The following is a 26,554-nucleotide window of genomic DNA, read 5'->3' on the forward strand; positions in this document are numbered from 1 at the left end:
GAACGCACCGGCCACACTGGTCCAAAGACCCTGTGTGGCACATATGGTGTAAGGAGTTCTGACACATGCAGGGGTGCTAGGCCATTTAACACCTTGTAGACAAATGGTAAGATCTTAAAACGAACCCTGAAAGTCACAGGCAACCAGTGTAAATGTGCCACAACTGGGGTAATGTGACAGCATCTATTTGTGCATGTGCAGTTGGTGGCTGAAATACTAGATCTTACTGTAAAATGCGCTGTAGCGGTGAACTGCATGGGTTATTCCATTTCACACTCGGCTCGGCTCAAGATGAACTGGCTCAGTCCCAGTCTACCAGCTCCCTCTGAAACGTTGCTAGAAACCCCGTGTGGTCAGCAGGTCTGTGAATTTGGGTGGTGCACGCTCTCACCGTGCTGCTTTCCAAGACCAACCACAACTCCAGCACAGTTCCACCAACATTGCCCTTGGAAACCCAAACAGCCAAACAAAAACATCTTGGTCTTTAAATGAACTCTTTGTAACGTGTCATAGAGCTGAGCCCATTATGGTTGAAGGTCATTTGTGCACCACTGTGCAAAGCAAGTTAATTAATTTCACACATTTCTTTTGGTAATCATATGATCAGATTCGTAGCAGAACGAGGATCCTCCAGGTTGCTGAATCACGTAGAACATTTGGACAAACTGTACAACATCCCTCCACCAGAGGGAGCCCAAGAGCCACAGACTTCAAACAAAGTTGTTTCAGTGCCACCCAGCCCAAAGTTAAGGTAATATCAGCTTCACTGTGAAGATGGGTTTTAAAACTGTTCTAACTTAATGTTCATACGACCACCTCACTCATCTGCCGTTAGGTGGCAAGGTGTCCGAGTCTTCATCTCCTCGACCTTTAGAGACATGCATGCCGAACGCGACGTCCTGGTACGGAACGTCTTCCCAGAGCTCCGGCGCCGCGCTGCTCTGCATCGTCTCTACCTGCAGGAGGTGGAGCTGCGCTGGGGCGTGACGGAGGATGAGTCAGAGCGGGCCACTGAGCTGTGCCTGTCAGAGGTGTGTCGCAGCCAGATGCTGGTGGGGATCCTGGGGGAGAGGTATGGCCAGGTGCCTCCCAGACCTGTCCTTCCTGACCTGCCACAGTACAGCTGGGTAAGATTTACACGAGTAATTAAACACAAAGATGACACATGCGTTTCCATTCATCTAATATTATGTATTTTGTGTAGCTGGCCGCTGCTCCAGCTGGTCTGTCCATCACAGAGATGGAGATCCGCCAGTTTCTGGCTCTTTATCCCGACACGGCTCAGCAGCGAATGTTCTGCTACTTCAGAGATCCAGACATCATCAGGTAAGCAGAAAATGTAAAGTGTTGATCCATGATAGAACACGTGTTTTTACTAAAAATAAGTTTATTTTACTACAGAATTGTTGAAATAAATATGTGTGTTGTTCAGATCGATCCCTGTGGCCTGGAGATCAGATTTTGCTGCTGAATCAAAGGAAGCTGAGGATAAACTGGCCTCTTTAAAGAGACGACTTTTGGACAACAAAGTCAAAGTCACTGAAAAGTGAGTCCATATTTAGATCATTTAGCATCTATTAAACAAATGTCGTTCTGGACTTTTGTCACTTTTCTCTTTTAGGTATTCATGTGAGTGGGGAGGCGTGGTGGAGGGGAAGCCGTACCTGAAAAACCTGGAGGTCTTTGGCAAAACCGTTCTGGAGGACCTTTGGGTGGCTGTTCAGAAGCTGTTTGTTGAAGTCAGCAACTTTTATTATTACAATAAGTTTAGCTCTAATCTGCAATTTCAGGACACTTTTTGTGGCTTCATGGCTGTTTTTGTTGATTCTGCAGGAGGACAAGGAGGCAGAGGGTGCTTCTGAAGTGTTGGAGCAAGAGGTTCACCAGGGGGCGCTGCAGAGGCACTTCTTTGGGAGGGCTAAGCTGCTGTCTGCTGGTGCAGAGATGGTGGAGAAGGTCCAAACTAAAGGAGGAGTGGCGGTGGTACACGGAGGACCTGGAGAGGGGAAAACTGTCTTCATGGTAAATTTACAACCTCAGCATTTTAGAAAGCCTTATTTACGTTTAGAAGAAAGTGGAAATGATAATAAAACACCACATAAAGGACGTGAGAAGTTTTGAAGCAGAATAGTGTTTTGATGTATTTATTATTCGGTGCTGCATGAGCATCACTGATAAGTTTGGTTGCAATGAATTGTGGGACAGAATCATTTTCTTTTTCAGTGTTTGCTTCAGGAAATGAAAGAAATGATTGAATCTTGTTTTATGTGAAAGTTAACATCTTATTTTGTTTCTGTCACTTTTTAGGCTGCTCTTGCAGATGCTCTCAGAACCGGAGCAAAGTCCAGAAGAAACCTCCACTGTGATGTCATTTCCTACTCCACAGCTGCCAGCCAATCAGCACGCTCTGTGGAAAACCTCCTTCGATGCCTGGTCCTATGGCTCAGAAAGATCACAAACACAGAAAAAGAACAACCTCTTCCACACCAGTACAAGTAAGAAACTTCAACATCAATACTCCTACTGGTTTCCACCTGAGTTTGTTGGATTACATTGTTTTTTATTTATGTATTTATTTAAATAATAGAGACTTGCTGGCAGAGTTTCGCTCTACACTGGGTGAAATGAAGAAACCTGTGGTGGTGCTGGTTGATGGGGTGGATCTTCTCCAGGATGGAAGAGGACAGCTCAGCTCTGATTGGATCCCACAGCAGCTCCCAAATGTCAGTGATGAGAAGACACACTTCGATATTTCAAACAGAAATGCTCTCTTAAGCTACCACAAACACATGTTTTTGTCAAGTGAACTCATTTTAACTTGAAATATATAGTAAAAGCCTCTGTTACAGGCCTGTAAATAAAAAGGTTTGGAGGGGGAAAGTTGGCACTAATTTAGGGTTAAAACGTTATTTGAAATCATGCACAAAGCAGAATACATCAAAATTTTAGTCTTTGAGGAATGCAGACAGAAGAAGAATCTTTAGGAATTTAAAGCAAAACTATGCAACTTTTTCATATTTTTAAATTTTTTCTTTAGCCAGTATGTGCTAAAATGACCCTTTACATGGTTAACGAAATGTCACTCGGATCCCAACTGCCCTTGGCCAGAATACCGCACTTGCAACTTTAGACTGGCGGACTCCCACCTGTGGACTTGGAGCTGACATACCTAGCGCTTCAGTCTGCTTCCAGCACGTTCCCTGCATGTTTTGCATCATGAACACATCTGTTTTGTTTAATTTAGTGATGAATCGCTCATGTAGACACTTAGGAAGGCTGGGGAGACATTTGAGCTGTTAGATTAAGGTGTTAAAAAGACAAATGCACAGCGAGGAGATAAGTTTTGCTTTCTGTTTTACTAAACAGACACTAGGGGTTGCTAAAATTAAGCCAAAACTGCTAGCATCCATGAAACGAGCCTAAGTGGAGTATCAGTGGTCTCATATGGCATTGCATTATTATTTGTGGCTCAAATGTCATCAGTGCTTCCACAGCTTTTAATACAAGCAGATTCTGTTTGAAGTTTTATATGGTTGAATCTCAGTTTGTGTTTTATTTTGTCAGGGTGTGTGCATAGTGCTGAGCGTCACGTCCAAAACGCCTCTGCTCCAAACTTTCTCCACCAAACGAGGAATGCCTCTGTTCTCCCTGGGACAACTCACCATGCCAGACCGGAAGGAGATCATTCAGAAGGAGCTGGACGCTTTTGGGAAGAAGCTCAGCGACTCTGCGTTCAACAACCAAGTAATTATTGTCACTTTGTTCTGAAACGTTTGCTTAGCTTGTATTTTAACTTTAAAATCCGGCTGTGTGTGCAGCTTCAGACCTTGGTGACAAAGAAAGGAGCAGCGAGTCCTCTCTATCTGCACCTGGCTTGTGAAGATCTAAGGAACTTTGGGTCTTTTGACAAGGTGGGAGGTTAATTTTGTTTTTGTTTTCTCACTGGTTTTACTGGTGTTACTTAAATCTTGGACACACAAATTCATAAATGTGTTTATTGTAATATGAATAATACCTAGGTCTGCCTTTGTGTCTCAGATGAAGGAAAACCTGCAGGCTTTGCCTCAGTCTCTGAACCAGCTGGTCCAGTTCACCCTGGAGAGACTCTGCTCCCAGTACCGAGGCATGCTGGGATTCCGCTGGGCCCTCGCAGCCCTCACCGTCAGCCCCACAGGTAGACTTAGGAATGTGTTTGTGGAGCACTTTACTTCCCAGCAGTAGACGGTTTGCCTCAAAGGCCTCGTTCACCGAGAAACTGCATAATGCTGTCTTTTTGAAGTACGATCGGTCACTTCCCTCACGCTTCGTTAGCCGCAGAAAGGAAGTAGATGGGACATATTCGGGTTAGAAAATACCAGTCTCTTTCATGTCACACGGAAAATTGGCATTCATGGCGCCGCCCACTGCAACGACACGACATTTCCCCCCGTCCCTCCCCAAAACTACGTCCATGGGTGTATATACAGGAATGAGATCTGACATGTATTTTGGTCCCATGCCATTGAGGGATTTCTAAACTAGTAGGAGCACTTTGAAATCTATTCGGTAACCAGTGTAGAGATCTAAGAACAGGGGTGATGTGCTCTCTTAGTTCTTGTTAAGACTCTAGCAGCAGCATTCTGAACAAGCTGCAGTTGCTTCACAGCTGTTTTGGGAAGACCAGTTGGGAGACCATTGCAGTAGACAAGCAGACTAGAAATAAAAGCATGAATAAGTTTCTCTAAGTCTGATCTGGACATGAGACATCTGACTCGTGATATTTGATGAAGGTGATAAAACGCTGATTTAGTTATAGCCTTAATATGTCCAGAGAAGCTCAGGTCGGACTTAATAACACCAAGATTTCTAACCTGGGTCTTTGTCTTTATTCCTTCTTGTTGCCAAAGACAATAACTTCTGTCTTGTCTTTGTTTAGTTGAAGGAAATTTGACTGCATCCAGCCGTTTACTTGTTTTATGCACTGACAGAGTGAGTCCAGTGGCCGATAGCCACTAGGTGATAAGGCTAGGTAGATCTGGGTGTCATCAGCATAGCTATGATAGGTGATGTTGTTATTAAGTATGACCTCACCCAGGGGGAGCATACAGAGGTTAAAGAGCAGTGGTCCTAGAATTGAGCCTTGGGGGACCCCACATGTCATGGTGATCCACTTTGATTGGTAATCCCTAATAGAGACAACATAGCCCCTGTCTTTGAGATGGGATTGGAACCAGCCCAGCACATGTTATGGTCCACAGTATCAAAGTATATGAGCATAAATAAGACTCTCCCACTGTTCTGACAAACTTGAACTTGCAGAAATTGGAGCGCCAGAGACTCACAAGGCATTCATTCATTCTAGAGACAACAGCTAATGAGATGAAACAAGAAGTGAATTAGACCTTTAAGGGACATTTTTTCTTTCCAGGCCTGAAGGAGAGAGACTTGTACCATTTGCTGAACACGTGTAACGATCTGTCTTTGCGGGATGGACGGGTCACATGGGAGGAAGTTCTGAATCTGTCCAGGACACCAAAAGGACGCATTCCCATGGCGGTTTTCACTCGTATAGTACAGAGTCTACAAAGGTACGCGGCACATGATGGCAGGGTTAATGCATTAAGTTATTCACAGATAATAAATCTTACATGTTTACATCACAAGGACAAAATTAACTTTCTCTTTATTTGTGTGCCAAGTACAAATGAAACATTCAAAATGAACACCCATTTCAAGACTTGAAGTTTATTTTTATTTATTTTAGATGCAAACTTTATTATTACACATTCTGTTTATTAAAGGATGGGAATATATTTATTAAAACCAGGACCAGTGAATGTTTTATTGTGTGGATGTGCATGTTGTGTTTACTTGTCCAAGGCAATTCAATTTCCCCCTTGGGGATTAATAAAGACAACCTTGAACCTTGAACCTTAAAATGGGTGTTTTATTTATTTTTCTCCTAGTCTAATTGGTTCGTCTCATTGCCATGACACTGACGACCTGCTGGCTCTAAACAACCCGGAGGTTAAACGAGCCTTTGAGGACTTTCTCCTCCCGACAGAAAGCGACAGAACCAGAGCTCACCTTGTTCTGGCAGGTAGAGTAAGCCTTCTTCACCCTTTCTAGCCTTCACAATTCTGAATCACTGTTTACTGGGATTATTCATTCATCAGGTCACCTCTGGGCAATTGGAGACCCTCAGGGTAAAGACACCTTCCTCCACTGTGAGGTCAACTCTGTCCTCCATCTGCCTTCCAGCCTGGTTAGAAAACCCCCATAAGATTAATAAAACGTAGATTTATTCACACTCAGTGTTTCACTCGGTTGGATCTGAACAGTTTATGTTGTGTTCACGTGTCTTTTATCAGATTGAGAGCGGGCAGCTGGAGGCGCTCCGTTCCCTGCTGTCTAACTTTTATTTCCTGCATGCTAATGTTAGCTTCGGCCTCCTGCACCACCTTCTTGAGACGTACAGCTTGTGTGGTGAGTGGTTAGGATTCATGATAAATCCTTGGCTTGTTTATTTGGGATTTCTTTGTGAACAATAAAAACAATTTTTAACAACTTTATTCTTTCTGTAGATAAAGAATGCACGTCTTCACCTCCACGTGAGTATTTGAAAAGTAAAACGATGCTTGAGTTCTGGTCCAATGGATTTTAGTTCTTACCTAAGCTTTCCCCCATCATCTCAGTTGACCTCCAGGGTCGTCTGGAAGACTGTCGTAGTTTCCTTCAGCGCCACGCTTCAACGCTTTCAACCTGGCCGGCACTTTTCATCCAGCAGGCGCTCGGCGAGCCTCCGGAGACCTCGGCTCACATCTGGGCTGAAGGCCTGGTGGGAAAAGGAGGAATCCGGGTCGTTGAGTGTCTGAAGAGCAGTGATGGCGCTTTTCATGAAAACAAGTTAGAGGATTATTATGTTTTACTTATTTTAGTCCAACTCCATGTCACTGCAACTCTAATCTGTTTGATGAAATTAGCTGGGCAAGTAATTATGTACAGCAGATAAAAAAAAAGGGTTGTTTTCTTACTCCCATTTCTGTGTCATTTTGTTGATTTTGTTTGCTTCATCAGTGAGCTGGTATCAACCTTCTCCTCTGAACCGACCTGTGTGGTTCTGAGTTTGGATGAACAGCTGGTGGTGGTTGGTACCGGAGAGGGAACGCTGCACATCATCCACATGCAGACCGGACAGGTGAAAACACGCTAGGTTCAGCGCGTGTACACAGAAAACGGACTAGTTTGAAAACAGAGCTTTTCTAATTCCGACTTGCGGATGAAATAAAAACGAAAATCTAAATTCTCTTCTGAACAGGAAGTGAAGTCTCTGTTGAGCAGCTGTGACGGCATCTCCAGCTGTGTGTTTCTGACCGACGGACAGCTTGCTTCCACCTCCTTCGATGGACAAATAGAAGTCTGGGACATCGAGAACGGCTGCAGGTGAGAAGAATTCATGTTTGATTTAGATGTGTATATGTAATCTTTAATTATAATTTAGTGGTTGAAACATGTTTTTGTTTATGCAGAACATCCCTAATTGAAGGCCACACTAACACGATAACAGCGAGCGACATCACTCCAGACAGGAAACACATGGCTACTGTGTCTCTGGACTTTACGCTGAAAGTTTGTCATTATTTTATATCGATACTTTAAAATATATGTAAGCCATCAAAATCCAGACTATTCGAGTGATCTGTGTCAAAACACAAAAGGAGAATCCAGAACATGTCATCAAACATAATTAGCCATTTTAAAATTTTACTTTAAATTAAATATGATTTGATGTTTCTCCTGAATCAAAATATTGTTTTTCTCAGGTCTGGTCTCCTGCTAAAGGTCATGAAGTGGCCCGTCTGCCCAGCAACAGTCCTTTGAACTGTGTGGCCTTTGACCCTGAAGGTCACCTGTTGGCTGCTGGTTGTTGGAGTGGAACCGTCGTTGTGTGGAACTGGCTCCAGAATCAAACACTAGCTGTAAGTTTTTATGGCGACAGGTTTTGTTGTTGTTCGCAAACTAAAGTCATGAACAACAAATCAGAAGGTTTATGGTTTAATCTTTATTTATGGAGATAATATGACTTTAACTCTCATGTAGTCGTTTTCAAGTGGAATAATATTTCTAAGGAAAGTCTAAAAATGTTCTGTTGAGTTTTTTAATTGTTCGCTGATGCTTGTAGATTGTTTGTGTGAATCTCTTTTTTCAAATAATGAATCATTGTTTATAGTCAAATCATTATTTTATTGCTGAAAATCTAATAAATTATATATTTGATGCATGTTTTAAAAAAAAGACCAGAACAAGAATATTTGAAGTGGTGGAACAAATAAAATGTCTCGTTTGTTCCAAAGACCCTGTGTGGACACGAGCAGTCGGTGCGCAGCCTCTCCTTCTCCCCGTCCTCCTCCATGCTCTGCTCCGGCTCCGTGTCTGGAGAGGTGAGGGTGTGGTCGGTGCACACCTCCACCTGCGTGGGTTGTTTCCAGGCTCACTTCGGAGCAACCGAGGCTCTCGCCTTCCTGAAGGATGGAGGAATGCTGCTGAGCGCCGGCTCTGATCACACGGTGGGCTGTTTTACATTATTTAGCCCTCATCTGTTTTTGAGTCGAATGAAGCAGCAGCTGTTATTTTTCGTTTTGTTATCCTGTTGACAGAAAGGATTCTATATGTCTTCTGCTTCGTTTGTCTTTAGCTTCAGCTCTGGTCGGGAGGACTTGGACGTTCAGTTGCTGCTTTGAAAAACGATGAAGTGAGTTCCTATTTGTAAAATGTTATCTGTTGAGATTCATGGTTTTAAACTCCTACAATGAGTTTGTGTGTAATCACACATTTGAGAAGACCCCAGGCATCTCATCCTGTAATTTAAATAAGAATGAAGTGAACTGATAATCAACCAATGTCAGATTTTCATTAAAATGTTCTCGTTGAATGTCTTTAGTGTGAGCTGGAGCCTCCTCAGAAGAAACTGAAGTCTGTAAGGTCTCAGCCTCCAGCTCTCTGTGTGGCAGCAAATGGAGACTGTGCTGCTGTGGGTTACCATGGAGATGGCATCAAACTCTTCAGTCATAATTCAGGTGTCACCTCTGTTTATCTCTGCACAGCTGATGTCATTTGTAAACACCCATTGAGCCTAGCTAGCTAATCAACAAATGGGTTTTCTTTTGATCCTAGGTGAGAAGATGTGGGCCACCACAGACCTAGGCGTCTCGGTCCACTGCCTGCTGTGGGTTTCTGTGGACGCTGAGCAGAAAGAACCAGAGCTGCTGGTTTCTGGAGGAAGTGATAAATGCTTGAGACTGTGGAAGAGGAAAGAAGAAGAGGGAATGTTGGGAGGTCTGATGAGTCTGGGGACGTTTGGAGTTCAAAAAGCCTCCATCCTTGCTCTGGAGCAGAACTCCACGTATCTGGCAGCAGCCTCAGGTTAGCTTTATGTATTTTTAAACGCTCCTCAGTCCAGCACTGTTGTTGTCTGTATATTTTCCCACAATAAATCAGAGTTTTTCTTTAGTTTTCAGCTTTTTTTTTTGTTTGTTTTTTTATGACATTTCAATTTCCCTGAAGGTGGCATAAAACATTCCCAGGGTACCTAAATCTATGGCTAATGTTTTTGTTTGACTTCTTTTCCTCCCTGTTTCCTTACTTATTGCACATTTACCTGGTGAATGTGTTTTCTCTAACTAAAAAATGTACAGGTAAGCAAGAACTTGGAGCAAAGTATGTTTGGATTTGGTGTGTGTTTTTGCAATACATACTTTGGCCACTAGATGGAAGTGTACCTTGTAGTCAAAAATGCTTTTCCACTTTGTTCCTCTACATTTTTTAAAATTTATAGTTTTTTTATTCATTTTTATTTGACATGAAAAGTAAATAAAAATGTAGAACTTATGTTTGTAGCCGGTGTTTTTGTTTTAATGTGTTTTTATGCTAAAAAAAAGCAAGTAAGAACATAAATAGATGAAAGTACCTTTTTCTTCTTGACTGAGTTTCTATATTAATTGTATTTTTTACCTGTTTTTTCTTGAAACAGATGATTTCACTGTAGCTCTGTGGCTGTTGAAGGATTTGGCTCTTAATCCTTCACCTGATGCTCATCAGGTGTTGAGAAGTCACAAAGGAGGAGTCACCTGTCTGGCTTTCAGTCCTGATGGTACACGGCTACTTTCTGGAGGAAAAGACCAGGTACCTGCACCTATGATGCATCACATAAAGCTTAAACACAAAGCTCTCCCTGTGGTGAACTTTGTGTTTTTGTTTCAGGCCCTGGTAGTTTGGGATGTCGGCTCTTCCCCCGCAGCTCTTTCCAAATCACTCCTTCACGCTCACAAAGACTGGATCACCGGATGTGTTTGGACTCCTGACTGTGTCGTAAGTTCTCGTGAAGTTTAAGTTTAAAGACTTTATCTCCACTGCAGCTTTATTTCAATAAGATTAAACAAAAAGGCATTCCTGTTGGCTAGAGTTATTGTGTAAGGAACTGAAGTTACAAAGATGGAGCTAAAACCACCTGTTAGGAAAATATAAAAGGTTAGACTTGGGTGGAATGATCAAGTCATTTTCTTGTTGCAGCCTGAGTTAAACAGTAAAACAGTCACATCTCACTAAGATGATATGTTTTGTCTTTAGAATTGAAAATAAAATAAAGGATCCAAAGTAGCTTGACTCTCATTTCCTTTCAGATGAGCTCTTCGAACGATGGGAGACTCTGTTTATGGGACCTGGAGGCAGGTTTGTGTCTCAGGAAAATCTCCTGGAGGAATCCTCTGACCTCCATCTGCTGCCAGGTGAGAAAACTGGGAGAAACCAGAGCATCCCTGCAGTTAGCTGATGAATTACTGGAGTAAACAAGTTGCCTATATTGTCTACAGCTTAGTGATTTATTTTTCAGGATAAAGTTTAATTTGGCTGACTGGTGTCTTTGTGCAGGGTCATCATGTGATTGCCGGCTGCTCGGAGGGAGCGCTGCATGTCTGGGACTGGAAAACCAACACAGAAATCTGCCACATAGCTGCCCACAAGCAGCGGATTAATCACTGCTCTGTTCTCCTGAACTGTGGTACAAACTTAATCCAGTCTCTCCTCTTTAACTTCAGCTGTGCTCCTAAATAATTCTTATTTTTCTTAGACAAGAAAAAAGAAACAAAGCCAGAGGGATTAACGGTTTTTACTGCATCTGATGATGGTACCGTGCAGCTGTGGAAACCTCTACAGGTCTTTCACTAAAGATTCAATCCTTCTAGTTTATTAAACATCCAATTTTACCTTTTATTTCTTGGTTTGGTTTCATGCCGGTCATTTTTGTTTTTATTTAATGTGTCCTTTTCCAGGTTGAACATTTCAGCTCCTTCCAGGGTCACAGTGGTTCAGTTCGTGGAGTCACTCTTAGAGGAGGACTCTCGGAGTTCCTCACCGTCTCTGAAGACCGCTCCCTGAGAAGCTGGACCTGGACAACAGGTGAAATTTTGTTTTTGATGCTTTCTGAATTTGTGAATTGAGATTTCCTGTTCAGCTGGGTAATCCAACGTCCTAAAACTCACAATATTCTGTTTTTTGGTGAACAGAGATTTCTTCAGACTTGAAAGGCTCCATCTCAGCGTTGTGCCTCTCTGACACAGATGTGCTGCTCGCTGGTTATGAATCTGGTTTACTGGAGCTGTGGCGACGTAACACAGTGGTTGGTCACAGGCAGGTAAAGAAAAGCACAAAATGGGTGGTTTAAAGATTAAGCAGAATTAGGGTGTGAGTGTTTCGATCACTGAACAATGTAAGAGCTGCAGCTGGGTCTACGTCTGCAATGTTTATAATTTCTTTCTGTCTTTTAGACAGTTAAAGTTGTTTTTTTGTGTGTGTGTCAGGTGTCAAACAGTCCCATCCTGGCGGCATGTTCAATGGATGATGGGCAGTTTGCTGTCAGTTACATGAACAACATGGCGGTTGATGTTTGGAAGCTGATTTGGAACCAGCAACGCACCAAAGCAAGGTAAATAACAACAAAAATCTCGCTGCTGAGGCACACTGCTCAGGATAAGGGTGGCAATTCTGTTCACTTACATGTTTTTATCAGTGTTATTTTCTGCTTCTTCCAGTTTGGTGAAGGTGACCACCTACAAAGTGAAAACCCCAATGATTCGACTCATCTACTGCTCGATACTGCTCGGTGTGTCCAGTGAGATGGACTTTTACAACATATCATCACCGGATACGGAAAATTATTGGGATTACGCAAGCTCTCGGTAAATTTTATTATTATTATTATTATTATTATTATTATTATTGGCCTTTATCTCTGTTTTTAGTCATTGGTTCACTCTAAAAATCAACCCCTTGGTTTTTCTATGCCAGCGTTTGGATGTTTTTTGTTTCTTATAGTTTTATTTATTTATTTATTTTTGCTCTATTTGTCTCTTTGCTGTCTAGTTTGTGACACTTAGCTGTAATTTCTTGGATTTTTATTGTTTAGTTTACAGGCTGTGCATTTCTTTCCTTTTCAGCTGGAATGAGAGTGTCCTCCTTCGTGGATGTGTTCGTAATGATGAGAAAAGTGTGTGGCTGATGGGAGAGCAAGATGGTAAAATTCAAGTTGGCTTCATTGTGAGTTTTACTCTGTCTACTTCTTACTTTCTCTGTGCTTAAATTATCATCATGAAGATGAACTGAAAAAATACAATTGTAATTTAACTTAATATATTGTTTAGTAGAGCCATTATTATGTTCTGTGCTCAATGGTCTACTTAGGTCGAATTCTAATAAATATGTTAAAAATATTAAAGAACCTTTAGAAAGTTGGTGCATTCCAAAGGTTTGATGTCATAGCAAATAAAATGTATTTGTCTTAATCATAGTCCCTTTATACATTTTTTTCCTGCCAATTTAATGTTTATTTTTTAATTGTAGTATTTTTTACTGTAAAGGCTTAATGACTCGTAGAATTGTATTTTAGTCAAAACTAAATGTTATCTTCAGTTTGTTTTTATTACTTTCTAAATACAAACTCCTCAAAACTTTATTTTTTTAAACAAATCAAGCTGTCTTCATTATAATTACAGTTAAAACTGACTTTTTTTTCAGTTTGGATTGGGACCTGAAACATCTCTGCGTTCAACTTTCAGCTCAGCAAATATGAAGTGTGACGAGGACAAAACTAAAAGTGTGATAACGGCTCTGACGATGGACAAAGGTATAAAACTCTACTCATCACTTTCTGTTGAGTTTGCCGTTGCGTCAGACGGTCGGTGCTTCGTTTCAGTCGTCTGATCAATCCAGCCTTTCCTGCAGCTTCCTTCCTTCAGTGGCTTTTAGGTTTTATTGTGACGGGATTTTTGCAGAGTTTGTGGTGTGCGGAGATGTGGATGGCAACATGTGGTTCAATCAGCAGCCAGATGTTTCCTCGTGGAGCAACAAGAAACCGGTAAGAGCTGATGAACATACCTTTGATGCTAATGTAGAACATTGAAGCTTCTCATTTGGCCTTGATAGAAAACAAGATAATTATAACTGGTTGTGGGATTAATGATGATGTTTTTGTCCCCCAGGCTCACAGTGACAGAATCACTGAGCTGAGACTCACAGACAGCACCATCATCTCAGCCTCCTGTGACCGGACAGTGAAGCTGTGGGACAGAAACACTAGAAAACAAGTACTTCAGTCATAAAACTCATATTTTTATTCCCTCTTTTGTTTTTAATGCGTATTTACTTTTCTTCATTGACTTTGCATCTGTTTCTCTTGCCTCAGGTGGGAATGTTTGTGTGTGGAGGACCTGTGCTGTTTTTGGAGATAAACCCAAGAAAACCTAGTGAGCTGGTCTGTGCTGATGGGCAGGGGAAACTTTACTTTCTCTTCTGGAAAGAGTAGTTCTCATTAGGATGGATTGCAAAGCCATACTTTAATAATAATAATAATCAATCGGTGCACTCAAAGATAAGAGTGCCTTATTTTTATTTTCATGTTGATGTAATAAATCACAAAGGGAAGCTGAAATGTACTGAGAATTTGTGTTGTTTCCTTTGTTTACATGTGCCTTTAATTTAGACCTCAGCTATGAGACCTAAAAAGCTTGTATCTGATTAAAATCGCTGTTTTAGAAGGGGGGAATGTTTTTGTTAGAAGTTAGAATGAATGGCAGTAAAGAATGTAACAAATCAAATACTTGAAATGGAAAAAATCTTTGTTTCTCATTAAATTAATCAAACCTTAATTCTGGTTCTAATTGTATTCTAGAGGTCAAATCTCGCAGATGCGTTATGTTTCTGCATAATAAACATTCACTTATGCTGCAGGTACGTTGGGTTATCACATTATCACCATCAGCCAATGTTGCATTTCACCTCTCGATTTCTTTTTGTATAATCAACTTTAAGAATTTGTGCAGTGTTCTGGAAAATGTTTTTGCTGACAACTTATCTAAAGTTGTTTTGCAGCTCAAGTTATAAACACCGAGTTCCTGATCGTTTAGACTAGTACAAGGTCATTACTCGGAACATATTTGGGATTCTGGAGGACTCGGCTCATGACTTAACAGAACGAATCAGGTATTAGCCTCGGGTAGTTTAGAACTCGACTTTCCGAGCAGAACCTGAACACAACATTACAATGATCCGCCGCTCTCAGGTGAGATGGACACGCCCTCATCTGGACCGCAGTGCAGACACGTTTCTGTTATGTTGAGAAAGACGAAATTTAATTAGTCTGGCTTGCACGGCTAGTAGTCCGTTTCATCTGCCTCCGCGTTATGAAAAGACCGGCCTGAAGAAACCGTCTCTTTGTGTTGTAATTTTTATTTGTTTTAGAAAAACAGGGAGGTCCTTGAACTACACAGCTAAGTTAGTGGAAAGGAAACAACCGACTGTACGGAGTTGCCTCTTTTATTTCTTACTCAGAAAAAGTTCTGTAACATAATTATTTTTTCATTTACATTCTGTAACATATATTTCTTTTAATTTGTCAACCATAATCTGTGCGGAGTGACATTAAACCAGAAGAACCGTAGTCAGTAAATCAGCGGAGTGATATTACATAAAACGAGAAGACCGCTCGTCGAATGGTAAGTTAAAGGATAAAATGTTTAACAATGGCTGACGTTCAGCGGAGGAACAGTTCGCTATAACTTTGTCCACAGAGGCCAATGTGTATTAAATTAATAACGTCAAGAAATGATTGACGGTACCTATACAGTAACGAACTTGGTATGTGATGATGGGGCGGAGGAACCGGACTTCGAGTGACTAACTTTTTGGGATTTAAAGCTAGTTCTAATTTGGCACGTTTTTCAACACGATGATCTAAACTGGTGTAAATAAAACACATAAACGCTGTACATGCACATAAGTGGGTTGTTAATAAGCTCTTCTCCACCAAAGTGGTCAGTGCTAAGACGTTAAGTCATCTTGGCGCATGTCACCCACTGAATTTTGTGACCTACAAACTTTGTATTTCCGGTAAGATTTATTATGCTAATTAAGGCTTTATAACATGAAATAATCACCAAAAATCGTGTCCATTAACATATTTTGAAACGACAGAACGTATAGTTCACATGTAAGAATGTAAATAAAATGCACATATGTTTTGAATCTATTAGTTTTTATTCCATTTAGTGTCGTTTTGTATTTTTTTATGATTGTTGGACAATCTTCTGCCTCATTTTTTGTCTTATTTCTGTGATTTTTCTGTATATGTAGTTATTTTAAAACATTTCAGTTGCCATGCTAAATTGTTCCTCTTTCTCTTCATAATCACTGTGAAGAACGTTTTTCAGCTATTATCTAATTAACACAAAAATTAGAGGCAGTTTCATTGTTTTCAATGTTTAAATAGATGCAGGAACTCTATTTTTTATTTATTCTGAAACATTACCAAATATATGATGGATTTGCATTCCTGAAAAGAAGTGCCATATCTGTTATAGGAATTACAAAAACACATCCTGTAAGGAAAAATCCACTATTTAGCTGAAATTTTCACTACAGCCTGCATTGAGTTGAGCTTTTAAAGAGCAGGTTCTCCGAGAAACTATTTTTTACATATTTTTGAAAATTGGTCACTCTGAGTTTAACATGCAGGCTGAATGTGAAAATTGTGTTCTACCCCTGTGTTAGCTTCTGATAGAAAATATATGGTGAATTTATAGGATTTGTAAAGCCTGACAGATTTACATCACACTGTCACTCACCCGTCTTGAAGGGAAAGGCTGTTGCTGGTTTAGCATCCAGGAAACCGCAGAAAACGTCTCGGCTAGTAGAAGTTAACGTTAGCTTTAGCAACTCCACAACACGGCAGAACTCATTCAGGCTTGTGTTATTTGTAGAGATCAAACCTCAGTGTTTCAAAGCAAACTGAGCCAGTGGTAGAGTCATGTTGTTTTCCAATCAGAGGCGAGATGTCCAAATATCAGGAAATAAGACTCCAAATCCTGTCGTCTGAAACTACTTTCTGCTCCAGCTGACTTCTATCGCCTTATACAGGCGCACCGGAGCTTTTTCCCTGGAGAACTACTTACAAGGCATTAATTTCTGCTGGAGACCATTGCAAAAGTATTTGAAATATGAGTAGTTGACCTTTAATAGGATGTTTTTACTGTCATGATGTACTAAGACCAGAATGAAATTCAAGTCCAGACTTGTTTGGACATGAACATGATGATAAATTCGGGCGTGTTTTTAATTATGTGACGGAAATCTCCAGCATCCTTCTTTGTCAAAACAGCAGTTTTGATTGGTGAACTGAATGTGTTATAAACGTGTTTAACTGAGAATCGTGTCTGCGTGTTTTTAATTCTTCAGCACAAAGCTGCTCTGTTCAGTGGGATGTTCAAAAATGTTTGCTGAACCACGTCCTTTACTTATTACTTCTGGTTTTAATCTGCAAATAAAACAACACTTGACAACTGAGACATTTACATACATAAAATGAGTCAGTGAAAATGTGTCAGGAACTTTAGAACCAATTAATTTTTCACTTTGAATTTAATTTTGTATATTTGAACACAGTCTTTATGTTGGCTCAACAGGACAGTTTATCAGTAAACAAGGAGCTTCCGAAGAGCAACAACAGTCTTACTGACAGTAATAAGGTGAGCAAGTTTCATCATTCCAGGTTATTTTTAACCCTCTCAGGCTCAAAATAAGTTTTGATAAAAGGACGAACAACTAAGTCCTTCAGGGGTACTTCTGAGATAAAAAATGCTCATGAAATACGTATGTGGAGTAATCAATTAGATTTAATTTATAAAGCATTTTTCATGCAAACTGCTACTGGACTTGCTTTACAAAATGACCCCAAATTCCTATAACAGTTTAAAAACATTAACAGACGTATGCACACACAGACACACACACACACACCAGTAAAAATTTATATCCGGCTGAGTCCAGATGAGCCAAGTAAGGTAAGGCAAGGAAACGCCATCAGAGGAGCCGTCTGCCCCGGCAGCATCCGGTCTTCCACACTAAGTCAGGGAGCATAGACCCCCACCTCCACTTAAACACTACCTGTAGAGCGCCCAGGAAGCAACAGTCGACCACCGCCCCGGGGCAGAGGGCCCCTACAGAGAAAACACTGGATTAAAATGAGTAAAAAGTCGTAGTCGTCTTCCTCCGCTTATCCGGGTCAGGGGGCAGCATAACAACTAGGGAGCTCCAGACCGTCCTCTCCCCGGCCTTCTCCACCAGCTCCTCCGGCAGGACCCCAAGGCGTACCCGGACTAGATTGGAGATGTAACCTCTCCAACGTGTCCTGGGTCGACCCGGGGGCCTCCTGCCGGCAGGACATGCCCGAAACGCCTCCTCGGGGAGGCGTCCAGGAGGCATCCTGACCAGATGCCCAAACCACCTCAACTGGCTCCTTTCGATCCGTAGGAGCAGCGGTTCTACTCCGAGTCCCTCCCGAATGTCCAAGCTCCTCACCCTATCTCTAAGGCTGAGCCCGGCCACCCTACAGAGGAAACTAATTTCGGCCGCTTCTATCCGCAATCTCGTTCTTTCGGTCATTACCCAAAGCTCATGACCATAGGTGAGGATTCGGACGTAGATCGACCGGTAAATCGAGAGCCTGGCTTTCTGGCTCAGCTCCCTCTTCACCACGACAGATCGGCTCAGCGTCCGCATCAGTGCAGATGCTGAACCAATCCGCCTGTCGATCTCCCGATCCCTCCTACCCTCACTTGTGAACAAGACCCCGAGATACTTAAACTCCTCCACTTGAGGTAGGACCTCTCCCCCGACCCGGAGCTGGCAAGCCACCCTTTTCCGGTCGAGAACCATGGTCTCAGATTTGGAGGTGCTGATCCTCATCCCAGCCGCTTCACACTCGGCCACGAACCTACTCAGCAAGAGCTGAAGTTCAGAGCTGGATGAAGCTAGGAGGACCACATCATCCGCAAAAAGCAGAGACGAGATTCCCCTGCCACCAAACTCGACACACTCCACACCACGGCTGTGCCTAGAAATTCTTTCTGTAAAGGTAATGAACAGAACCGGTGACAAAGGGCAGCCCTGGCGGAGTCCAACCCTCACCGGGAACAGGTCCGACTTACTACCGGCTATGCGGACCAAACTCATGCTCCTCTGGTAAAGGGACTGAATGGCCCTTAACAGAAAGCCACCCACCCCATACTCCTGGAGCGTCTCCCACAGGGTGCCCCTGGGGACATGATCATAAGCCTCCAAATCCACAAAACACATGTGGATTGGTTGGGCAAACTCCCATGCCCCCTCCATCACCCTTGCAAGGGTATAGAGCTGGTCCACAGTTCCACGGCCAGGACGAAAACCAAATTGCTCCTCAATCTGAGATTCAACTATCGATCGGATCCTCCTCTCCAGTACCTTGGAGTAGACCTTTCCAGGGAGGCTGAGGAGTGTGATCCCCCTATAGTTGGAACACACCCTCAGGTCACCCTTCTTAAAAATGGGGACCACCACCCCGGTCTGCCACTCCACAGGAACTGCCCCCGATGACCATGCAATGTTGCAGAGACGTGTCAACCATGACAGCCCTACAACATCCATAGCCTTGAGATACCCAGGACAAACCTCATCCGCCCTCAGGGCTCCGCTGCTGTGTAGTTGTTTGACTACCTCAGCAACTTCTGCCCCCGAGATTGGATAGTCCATCCCCAGGTCTCCCGGCTCTGGTTCCTCCTCGGAATGCGCATAGGTGGGATTGAGGAGCTCCTCAAAATATTCCTTCCACCGTCCGACTATAGCCTCAGTTGATGTCAGCAGCTCCCCATCCCCACTGTAAACTGTGTGAGCGAGTTGCTGCCTTCCTCTCCTGAGGAGGGCAGTTTGCCAGAACCTCTTTGGAGCCGATCGATAGTCTTTCTCCATGGCCTCACCAAACTCCTCCCATGCCCGAGATTTTGCCTCGGCAACTGCCACTGCTGCACCCCGCTTGGCTATCCGGTACCTGTCTGCTGCCTCCGGAGACCCACAGACCAGGCACTCCCTGTTGGCCTCCTTCTTCAGCCTGACGGCTCACCGAACCTCTGGTGTCCACCACCGGGTACGGGGGTTGCCACCACGACTGGCACTAGCCACCTTGCGACCACAGCTAGCAACAGCCGCCCCAACAATCGCAGAGTGGAACAAGGCCCACTCGGAGTCAATGTCCCCCACTGCTCTCAGGACACGGTCAAAGCTCTGCCGGAGGTGGGAGTTAAAGACCGTCTTAACAGGTTCTTCTGCCAGGCGTTCCCAGCAGACCCTCACTATGTGTTTGGGTCTGCCAGGTCTACGCGGCATCTTCCCCTGCCATCTGATCCAACTCACCACCAGGTGGTGATCAGTAGACAGCTCCGCTCCTCTCTTCACTCGGGTGTCCAAAACATACGGCCGCAGGTCAGATGATATGACTACAAAGTCTATCATCGACCTGCGACCTAGGCTGCCCTGGTACCAAGTGTACCGATGGGCATCCTTACAGTATGTTCGAACATGGTGTTTGTTATGGCCAAACTGCGGCTTGTACAGAAGTCCAATAATGAAACACCACTCAAATTCAGATCAGGCGGGCCGTTCCTCCCAATCACACCCCTCCAGGTCAAGCTGTCATTGCCCACGTGAGCTTTGAAGTCCCCCAGCAGGACAATGGAGTCCCCTGATGGAGCACTATCTAGCACTCGTCCCAGGGACTCCAACAAATGTGGGTACTCTGAACTGATATTTGGCCCATAAGCACAAACAACAGTCAGGACCCGTTCCCCGACCCGAAGGCGCAGGGAAGCTACCCTCTCGTCCCCCGGGGTAAACCCCAACACACAGACAGAGAGTCTTGGGGCTAACAAAAAGCCAACCCCAGCCCTCCGCCTCTCACCTGGAGCAACTCCAGCAAAGGAGAGTGTCCAACCCCTCTCCAGGTCTCGGGTTCCAGAGCCAATGCTATGTGTCGAGGTGAGTCCGACTATATCTAGCCGGTACCGCTCAACCTCTGCCACAAGCTCCTGCTCCTTCCCCTCCAGCGAGGTGACGTTCCATGTCCCAAAAACCAGTTTTCTTGTCCTGGGATCGGACCGCCAAGGCTCCCCGCCTTGGTCTGCCACCCGATCCACATTGCACCGGACCCTTCATGTTCCTCCTGCGGGTGGTGGGTCCACAGTTGGAAAAGAAAATAAGTAATAAATAAAATCATATGGACAGTAAAATAATATTAAATAATGAAACAATGCTAAAATGTAATCCTATAAAACATGCAAAGCAAGCAATCAAATATAATCATGCAAAACAAGAAATAAAACTATAGTAAATAATTAGATAAAAGCTAACCTAAATAGGTGGGTCTTGAGCCTGGACTTAAAAACATGAACGTTCTCTGAGGTCCTCCGGCAGATCGTTCCAGAGGCGAAGGCCTTAATACTGGAAGGACGCCTCACCATGAGTGTGTGTCCTGACTTTAGGGATGACCAGGAGACGCCTGCCAGAGGACCTTAGAGGCCGTGAGGGTTCATATGGCAAAAGCAATTCTGAGAGATAAGAAGGCCATTATATTAAGATCATATTCATCATATTAAGACACTTAAAACCCATTAGAAGAACCTTAAAATTGATCCTGAAACATACAGGGAGCCAATGCAATGATTTTAAAACCAGTGTAATGTGCTCCTGCCTCCTGGTCTTCATTAGGACACGTGCTGCCGAATTTTGTTTAAGTTGTAAACCTGAGATGCTCTTTTTGGGAAGACCAGAAAGCAGGGCATTACAGTAGTCTATTCGACTGGTGATAAAAAGCTTGCATCAGCATCTCTTGGTTATCTGAGTAACCAGGTAGGTAGGTTTTAATGTTGCAAATCTGCAATGCTTGCCTCCAGAGAGTTAAATTAAATTTGTGTTTTACACATATTCACCTATTCATTATTTCAGAGTAAAAGAGGAATGTTTGAAGGGATGTTGAGGAAGTCGAACAACCCTACCAAAGACGGTCAACCTCATGTTAGTAAGCACTTTAGCAGTTCAGCTGTTTTCTTTGAGGTATTTTGTGTTGCATCAGATATTTAAGAAAAACTGAAACACTTAGTTGATCCATGTGTTGATCAGTAAATTATTGTTATCAAAAAGGTCAAATATGCTGAAAACATGCAGCTTGCTCAGAGAAACAATTAACATTTTAATCATTTTCTCATGTTTGATAATGTAAACTTTGCTAAAGATTAGGCAGCATTCATAGTTATCTAAAAGTAAGTGTACGTCTATTTAGAGGATATAGAAAAATGTGTGTGTGACATTTTGGCCATTTGACAAGCAAGACTTCAGATTTTTGCAGAATGTTTTACCAGTTTATGTTTAATTTCACAATGTTTCTGCAGCTATTGTAATTTATAAACTGGAGATGCTGCATCTCATTAAACTCTGCTCAACACAAGTGAGAAATATTATTTCTGCTGCCAACAGGCTGCAGTTTCTTTACAAAATCCTGAACTGTCTGCCAGTAAAGAAAGTTTACCGGATAAATCATCAAAGGTGAATTCATTGTCTGTTCTTGTTTAGTTCTTGATTTTTTTTTTTTTAGGGCTGCACGATATTAGGAAAACCTGCGATATTCGATAACAGTGCGATATCGATATTACTCACGATAAATGAACAAATACTTAAGTATGCAGTGTTGATGTCGTCTGGCGTGTGACGTCTGCTCTGGGTTCAAAGCAAACAAAAAGTAACGCATGAATTCCATTACAACATAACATTTTTATTGCAAAAATATGCAGCTGCACCTGCTACTGTATTAGCAGCAAAACAACAAACTGCATGCATGCAGTTACTCAGTGACTTTAAAACATCACCTCCATCATAAAACTTTTCTGATGCTCCAAATACAGAAAAACATCCCTTACCAGGGTTTTTTGAATAAATAAAAAAAAAAATCAGAAAGTAAGTTTAAATGTTAAATAATAGTTAACATCAATTAAATGCAACAGCAAATTCTCTCATTGCTACTGAGCATTTTCTCCACTTATGTGGTTATGACATAAGGCTGTTGCTGCAATTGGGAAGTGAACTGTGCTGGGCCAAACTAGGAGAATATTTAGAATTTCTGAGGGAAAGAGAAAAACAATTGTCTACCTTTCAGAAGAGGAACTGGCAAAAAACTACATGGAAAATATGTGAAAACGTTTGTTTTTAACCCCAAATTGAACAAGTTTACCTAGATCTTAAAAAGCAGCTCAGATGATGAAACTGCAACTATGATTCTGATGACAAGCTAACAAATTGAACTAGCTCCTCTAGGAGGAGCTAGTTCAACCGGCTAGAGAGAAACAATGACGGTTCAACCGTCATAACTGGCTAGCAGAGCTTCTGATTGACAGTTTATGTGCAGCAGCAAATCAACTATCCTGATTAACAAGGTTATAAAAGCTCATAAATGAAAAATCACTTTGATGTGTGGGGGAACTTTTCCAGGCCCTCTTTAGCAGGGTGGGACTGGGAGGAGAGTGCTGTAGCCTTTTAGCTGGAAGCTAACCGGAGCCTGGGGCTAACGTCACCACCCGGTGGAACACTAGCAACATGAAGGTGGGTTGGTTCACCGGCACGTGTCGGAGTCAGCCCGGTTATTATCAGCTGCTTAACGACACCGAGCTGACTTGCGTTCACGTTTGAAAGCAGCGCTGATTCCAGAAACCTCAGCACAAAGTGCGTTCGTTAATCTGAGCCAGCATGACGAACAAGGGAACGGCGCCGCTAACTCAGTTCGGGTGTTGCGTTCCATCCTAAGGGTCTACGTAGGGGGCGGGTGTATTACGTGAACGGACCCATCTGATTGGCCACATATCAGAAGGGCTACATTTGATTGGTCAAATAATACTTCCGCGTAAAAAACAGCTGGTTTACAAAAAGTTGTTACATGACACGGATGGAAATGTTTGAACCAAACATTTATCGCCGTTTTTGGCGTGCTTTGCGATGGGCCTATCGCACGTCCTGTTATCGCGATGACGATCATTTTTCGATATATTGTGCAGCCCTAATTTTTTTCTATTTTTATTTTTGAAATCTTTAAAACCCTTTTTGTTTTTTCTTCCAGGATCACTCAGGTATGTTGGGTGGGATCCTGAAGAAATCTCCTCAACTAGGACATGGCCACAGGCCTTCCCAGGTGAAATATCACCCGTTTCACTCCTCAGTAAAATATCAAATGGAAAACAACTTATAACAACTACCTTTCTGTTATATCAAACAGGTTTTTGTGTTGCGTCTATAAAAAGATTGACAGGTTTACTTTTACCTGCAGAACCTTTCTGAGTCTTCATCCAGTGATGAAAATGCGGCTGACAGCAACCCTGACATTAAAGTGAGTTCCATTAAATATAATTGATCCCTGGCTGGGTTGTAGGTAGCTGCTGATCACACAAACTGGAAAAGATGTCACCAAAATCTGTCCCTGTTTTGTAATCGCTTAATTTGAATGAATGCAAATAATGATGATGTGCCTCAGACTTCCTCTGCTCTGATGGGTGCAGTCATTCAATCTCCTTAAATATCTCCCTAGCTGCCCACCATCTATTCAGATTTCTGTATTGTGTTGCCCTTAACTTTCGAAAACACTTATGTGGTATCCAAAATACGTGAAATAAGAATTACTCTTACTATGAAGGTCCTAAGAATCCCAAGGACAATTAAAAAAAATATATGTTTTTTGTTTAAAAAACATGTCAGGGTTTCCCTTACATAGGTGTAGCCGTGGCGGCCTGCCATGGCTGAAATCCCACCGCCACGCCTACAAGATCCCAAGTTTTTTTTTTTTGCGCTGTTTCCCGAAGAAGCAGCGGGAACTACTATGTTGTCGCTTGTGATCACAGCCGGCGGAAGCAAGGAGGAGCAGGCAGGGCAAGGTGAAGTTACAGCATAAGTTACTGAGTTTAAAATTAGAAAGGTATCAGTGGATATAATGCTTTTACGTTTACATGTTTCAATAGCATTAAGATAAACGAGTGTTGACGATCTTGACAGGGTTTCCTCCAGTGCTTACTAGGCCAGGTTTTCCCCCCACCAGGCTAAGCATCACTCATTCATGTAACATTTATTTATTTTTTTGTGTCTGACTTTAACCGCATCTAATACTGTATTACGGCGAGAGCGCAACAGCGACAACTTAAGATTGATGCGTGAGCAGCCTGAGAGGTCGGGTGTTTTCATCTGAACCCTTAAAACCTCCAGCAGGCTACGCTGCACTATTGACGTGTTAGCGCACGGCGCTAACAACTTAGCGACGTGACATGTCTCGGAGAAAGCATAGAAACACGTTGGACGCTTCTTCTGAAGCGGGAAAATAACACCTCTTCTTAAGCAGAGCACGACGTCGCCTCGGCTCGTTCACGGCCGAGCCGGACTGAGCTCGATAACATTGACCCAGCACAGCCACTGGGTCGTTGGAGCTGCCCCATGACTGCCTGATGGAAAACCAGCGGGTTTCATCAGACTCGTAAAGTTTCTTGTTTTTGCTGGGGACCCCCTGTATTTTACCGCTCCCTCCTGCAGTCTTCCCCTATTAAAATTTAAAATGATTCTGTAAATTCTGTGTATCAATAGAAAAAATCTCTGCCTCTGCTAGCTGCAGTAAATGTAGTCTCCAAATAATAAATAAGAGGTGCATTCATCTGTGTACCTCCTTTGATCCACATTAGTGATATTCTCAGCACCAGAATAGTGAAGCAAAGAAACAGATTCCTGAGTTTGTTAGTAATTTTATTTGTTAGGTGCATCTAACCTGTTCTATTTTTCTCTGAAATGAGACCAAATCAGTGGTGCTATAGGTTGTCTCCACTCTGCACTAGAAAAATTTACTTTGTTTAGATACGTGTCATCCCCCCCCCCCCCCCCCCCCCCGGCCCCACCGTCACAGCTGGAAAAATTCCTAGGGGAAACACAGCATGTATCAGAATAGAAGGTCTCCTAAGGTGGATAAATACCGACCCAGGGAGACCCTGACTCCCCCCATTTGTTACATTGAATCCCTGAAATTTCTTTAAAGTTCAGAGATTATCCACTCAAGTGTTAGAGTATTAGAAAAGCTTCAGTGTTCGCCAGTGTCCTGCGGCAACTATAAGCTCTGCTGACAACAGTTTTTGTTTGGGAGAGAGCCAACCAGCCTGTGTCAGTAAATCCTGACACAAAGCCTGTTTTTCTGTCTGATGCACCAGTATAAAACACAAAACATCCATTTTCATAACATGACACAAGTGCTCTCTGATCAGATCAACTTGTTTTATTTACCTTTTTTCATATCGAGGAGCCCGAAGGGATGTTTAAGAAATCTCCAAAGCCAGATGGAAATAAAGCAGCTTTTCAGGTATTTTTATGTTTATAACTAATTATAAATATAACATTTTCCCTAAATATTAATTTAGCAATAAATCATATTTGTTCACCTTTTAGAAGGATTTGTCTGCACACAGCGATCTAACAAAAAGCAATGAAAGTCTTCCAAACACTAAGGTTAAGTTTGTGAAAACTCATTTGTAATCAATAGGATCGTAAAAGAATGACATAAGGGTGTGAATGGATGTGTGTGTGTGTGTGTGTGTGTGTGTGTGTGTGTGTGTGTGTGTGTGTGTGTGTGTGTGTGTGTGTGTGTGTGTGTGTGTGTGTTGTGTGTGTGTATGAATGAATGACGGGTTTTGTTGTAAAGCACCTAAAGGCTCTGGGACTCTAGAATCAGATACATGCCAGACACCTGTTCTGTTCTGAAAAAGTTGTTTTGATGTGACTCTTCTCTTCTCTTGTCTTCAGGAGTCTGGTAGCTGGTTGAGTGCCATGTTTACAAATCCATTTGGAGTAAGAGCACAACCTCAGGGATGTATTTTCTTCAGCTTTTCACATTAATAAATTGTAATAAATGGTGATTGTCGAACCTCAGATTCAGGAGGAGCAATGTGGTTTTCGTCCTGGCCATGGAACACTGGATGTCAGGTTTTAAACCCCTAAGACATCATACACAAAGAAGAAAAGAGACACAAAAGTCAGAATTCTGTTTTATGCTCGAGGAGAATGGAATAAGGTCCGACCAGCTCAGTCTCCACTGGGCTGGCAGATCCTCCAAAACCACTCTGCCTTTGAAATCCAAGCATCCTCTATTACAAGCTGG

At 42.6% G+C, this 26,554-nt stretch overlaps 2 protein-coding genes across 13 annotated transcripts in view; both read left to right on the plus strand.

Annotated features, from left to right (window-relative positions):
• The window catches only part of tep1 (telomerase-associated protein 1), a 31,135-nt gene extending 16,958 nt beyond the window's left edge, over positions 1-14,177 (plus strand). For all 3 annotated transcript variants that reach the window (XM_015956129.3, XM_015956131.3, XM_015956130.3), the window contains exons 18-56: positions 608-751; positions 836-1,127; positions 1,205-1,326; positions 1,433-1,546; positions 1,622-1,739; positions 1,834-2,022; positions 2,308-2,495; positions 2,588-2,723; positions 3,565-3,744; positions 3,819-3,911; positions 4,039-4,174; positions 5,408-5,567; positions 5,946-6,079; positions 6,156-6,244; positions 6,351-6,465; positions 6,564-6,590; positions 6,675-6,885; positions 7,057-7,177; positions 7,298-7,422; positions 7,509-7,608; positions 7,803-7,958; positions 8,334-8,546; positions 8,675-8,731; positions 8,921-9,056; positions 9,154-9,402; positions 10,010-10,161; positions 10,240-10,347; positions 10,659-10,763; positions 10,906-11,035; positions 11,105-11,190; positions 11,307-11,433; positions 11,541-11,668; positions 11,835-11,959; positions 12,066-12,212; positions 12,471-12,570; positions 13,048-13,156; positions 13,305-13,387; positions 13,512-13,616; positions 13,715-14,177. In XM_015956129.3, the coding sequence (XP_015811615.1) occupies positions 608-751; positions 836-1,127; positions 1,205-1,326; positions 1,433-1,546; positions 1,622-1,739; positions 1,834-2,022; positions 2,308-2,495; positions 2,588-2,723; positions 3,565-3,744; positions 3,819-3,911; positions 4,039-4,174; positions 5,408-5,567; positions 5,946-6,079; positions 6,156-6,244; positions 6,351-6,465; positions 6,564-6,590; positions 6,675-6,885; positions 7,057-7,177; positions 7,298-7,422; positions 7,509-7,608; positions 7,803-7,958; positions 8,334-8,546; positions 8,675-8,731; positions 8,921-9,056; positions 9,154-9,402; positions 10,010-10,161; positions 10,240-10,347; positions 10,659-10,763; positions 10,906-11,035; positions 11,105-11,190; positions 11,307-11,433; positions 11,541-11,668; positions 11,835-11,959; positions 12,066-12,212; positions 12,471-12,570; positions 13,048-13,156; positions 13,305-13,387; positions 13,512-13,616; positions 13,715-13,834 (5,230 nt within the window). In that variant the 3' untranslated portion in view covers positions 13,835-14,177. The remainder of the gene's footprint in view (positions 1-607; positions 752-835; positions 1,128-1,204; positions 1,327-1,432; positions 1,547-1,621; positions 1,740-1,833; positions 2,023-2,307; positions 2,496-2,587; positions 2,724-3,564; positions 3,745-3,818; positions 3,912-4,038; positions 4,175-5,407; positions 5,568-5,945; positions 6,080-6,155; positions 6,245-6,350; positions 6,466-6,563; positions 6,591-6,674; positions 6,886-7,056; positions 7,178-7,297; positions 7,423-7,508; positions 7,609-7,802; positions 7,959-8,333; positions 8,547-8,674; positions 8,732-8,920; positions 9,057-9,153; positions 9,403-10,009; positions 10,162-10,239; positions 10,348-10,658; positions 10,764-10,905; positions 11,036-11,104; positions 11,191-11,306; positions 11,434-11,540; positions 11,669-11,834; positions 11,960-12,065; positions 12,213-12,470; positions 12,571-13,047; positions 13,157-13,304; positions 13,388-13,511; positions 13,617-13,714) is intronic.
• A 625-nt stretch (positions 14,178-14,802) lies between these two features.
• apol1 (apolipoprotein L, 1) overlaps positions 14,803-26,554 on the plus strand; it is a 39,520-nt gene continuing 27,768 nt past the window's right edge. For 2 of the 10 annotated variants that reach the window (XM_070541560.1, XM_070541562.1), the window contains exons 1-9: positions 14,803-15,023; positions 16,989-17,051; positions 21,337-21,405; positions 21,865-21,933; positions 23,495-23,566; positions 23,702-23,761; positions 25,700-25,759; positions 25,846-25,905; positions 26,200-26,259. In XM_070541560.1, the coding sequence (XP_070397661.1) occupies positions 15,021-15,023; positions 16,989-17,051; positions 21,337-21,405; positions 21,865-21,933; positions 23,495-23,566; positions 23,702-23,761; positions 25,700-25,759; positions 25,846-25,905; positions 26,200-26,259 (516 nt within the window). In that variant the 5' untranslated portion in view covers positions 14,803-15,020. Of the gene's footprint in view, positions 15,024-16,988; positions 17,052-21,336; positions 21,410-21,864; positions 21,934-23,494; positions 23,567-23,701; positions 23,762-25,699; positions 25,760-25,845; positions 25,906-26,199; positions 26,260-26,554 lie in introns of those variants that run through there. The other 8 variants (XM_015956140.3, XM_015956141.3, XM_015956133.3 and 5 more) reach the window with 7 other exon arrangements.

The sequence above is a fragment of the Nothobranchius furzeri genome, chromosome 11 (assembly GCF_043380555.1).
Source record: "Nothobranchius furzeri strain GRZ-AD chromosome 11, NfurGRZ-RIMD1, whole genome shotgun sequence".
NCBI lineage: Eukaryota > Metazoa > Chordata > Actinopteri > Cyprinodontiformes > Nothobranchiidae > Nothobranchius > Nothobranchius furzeri.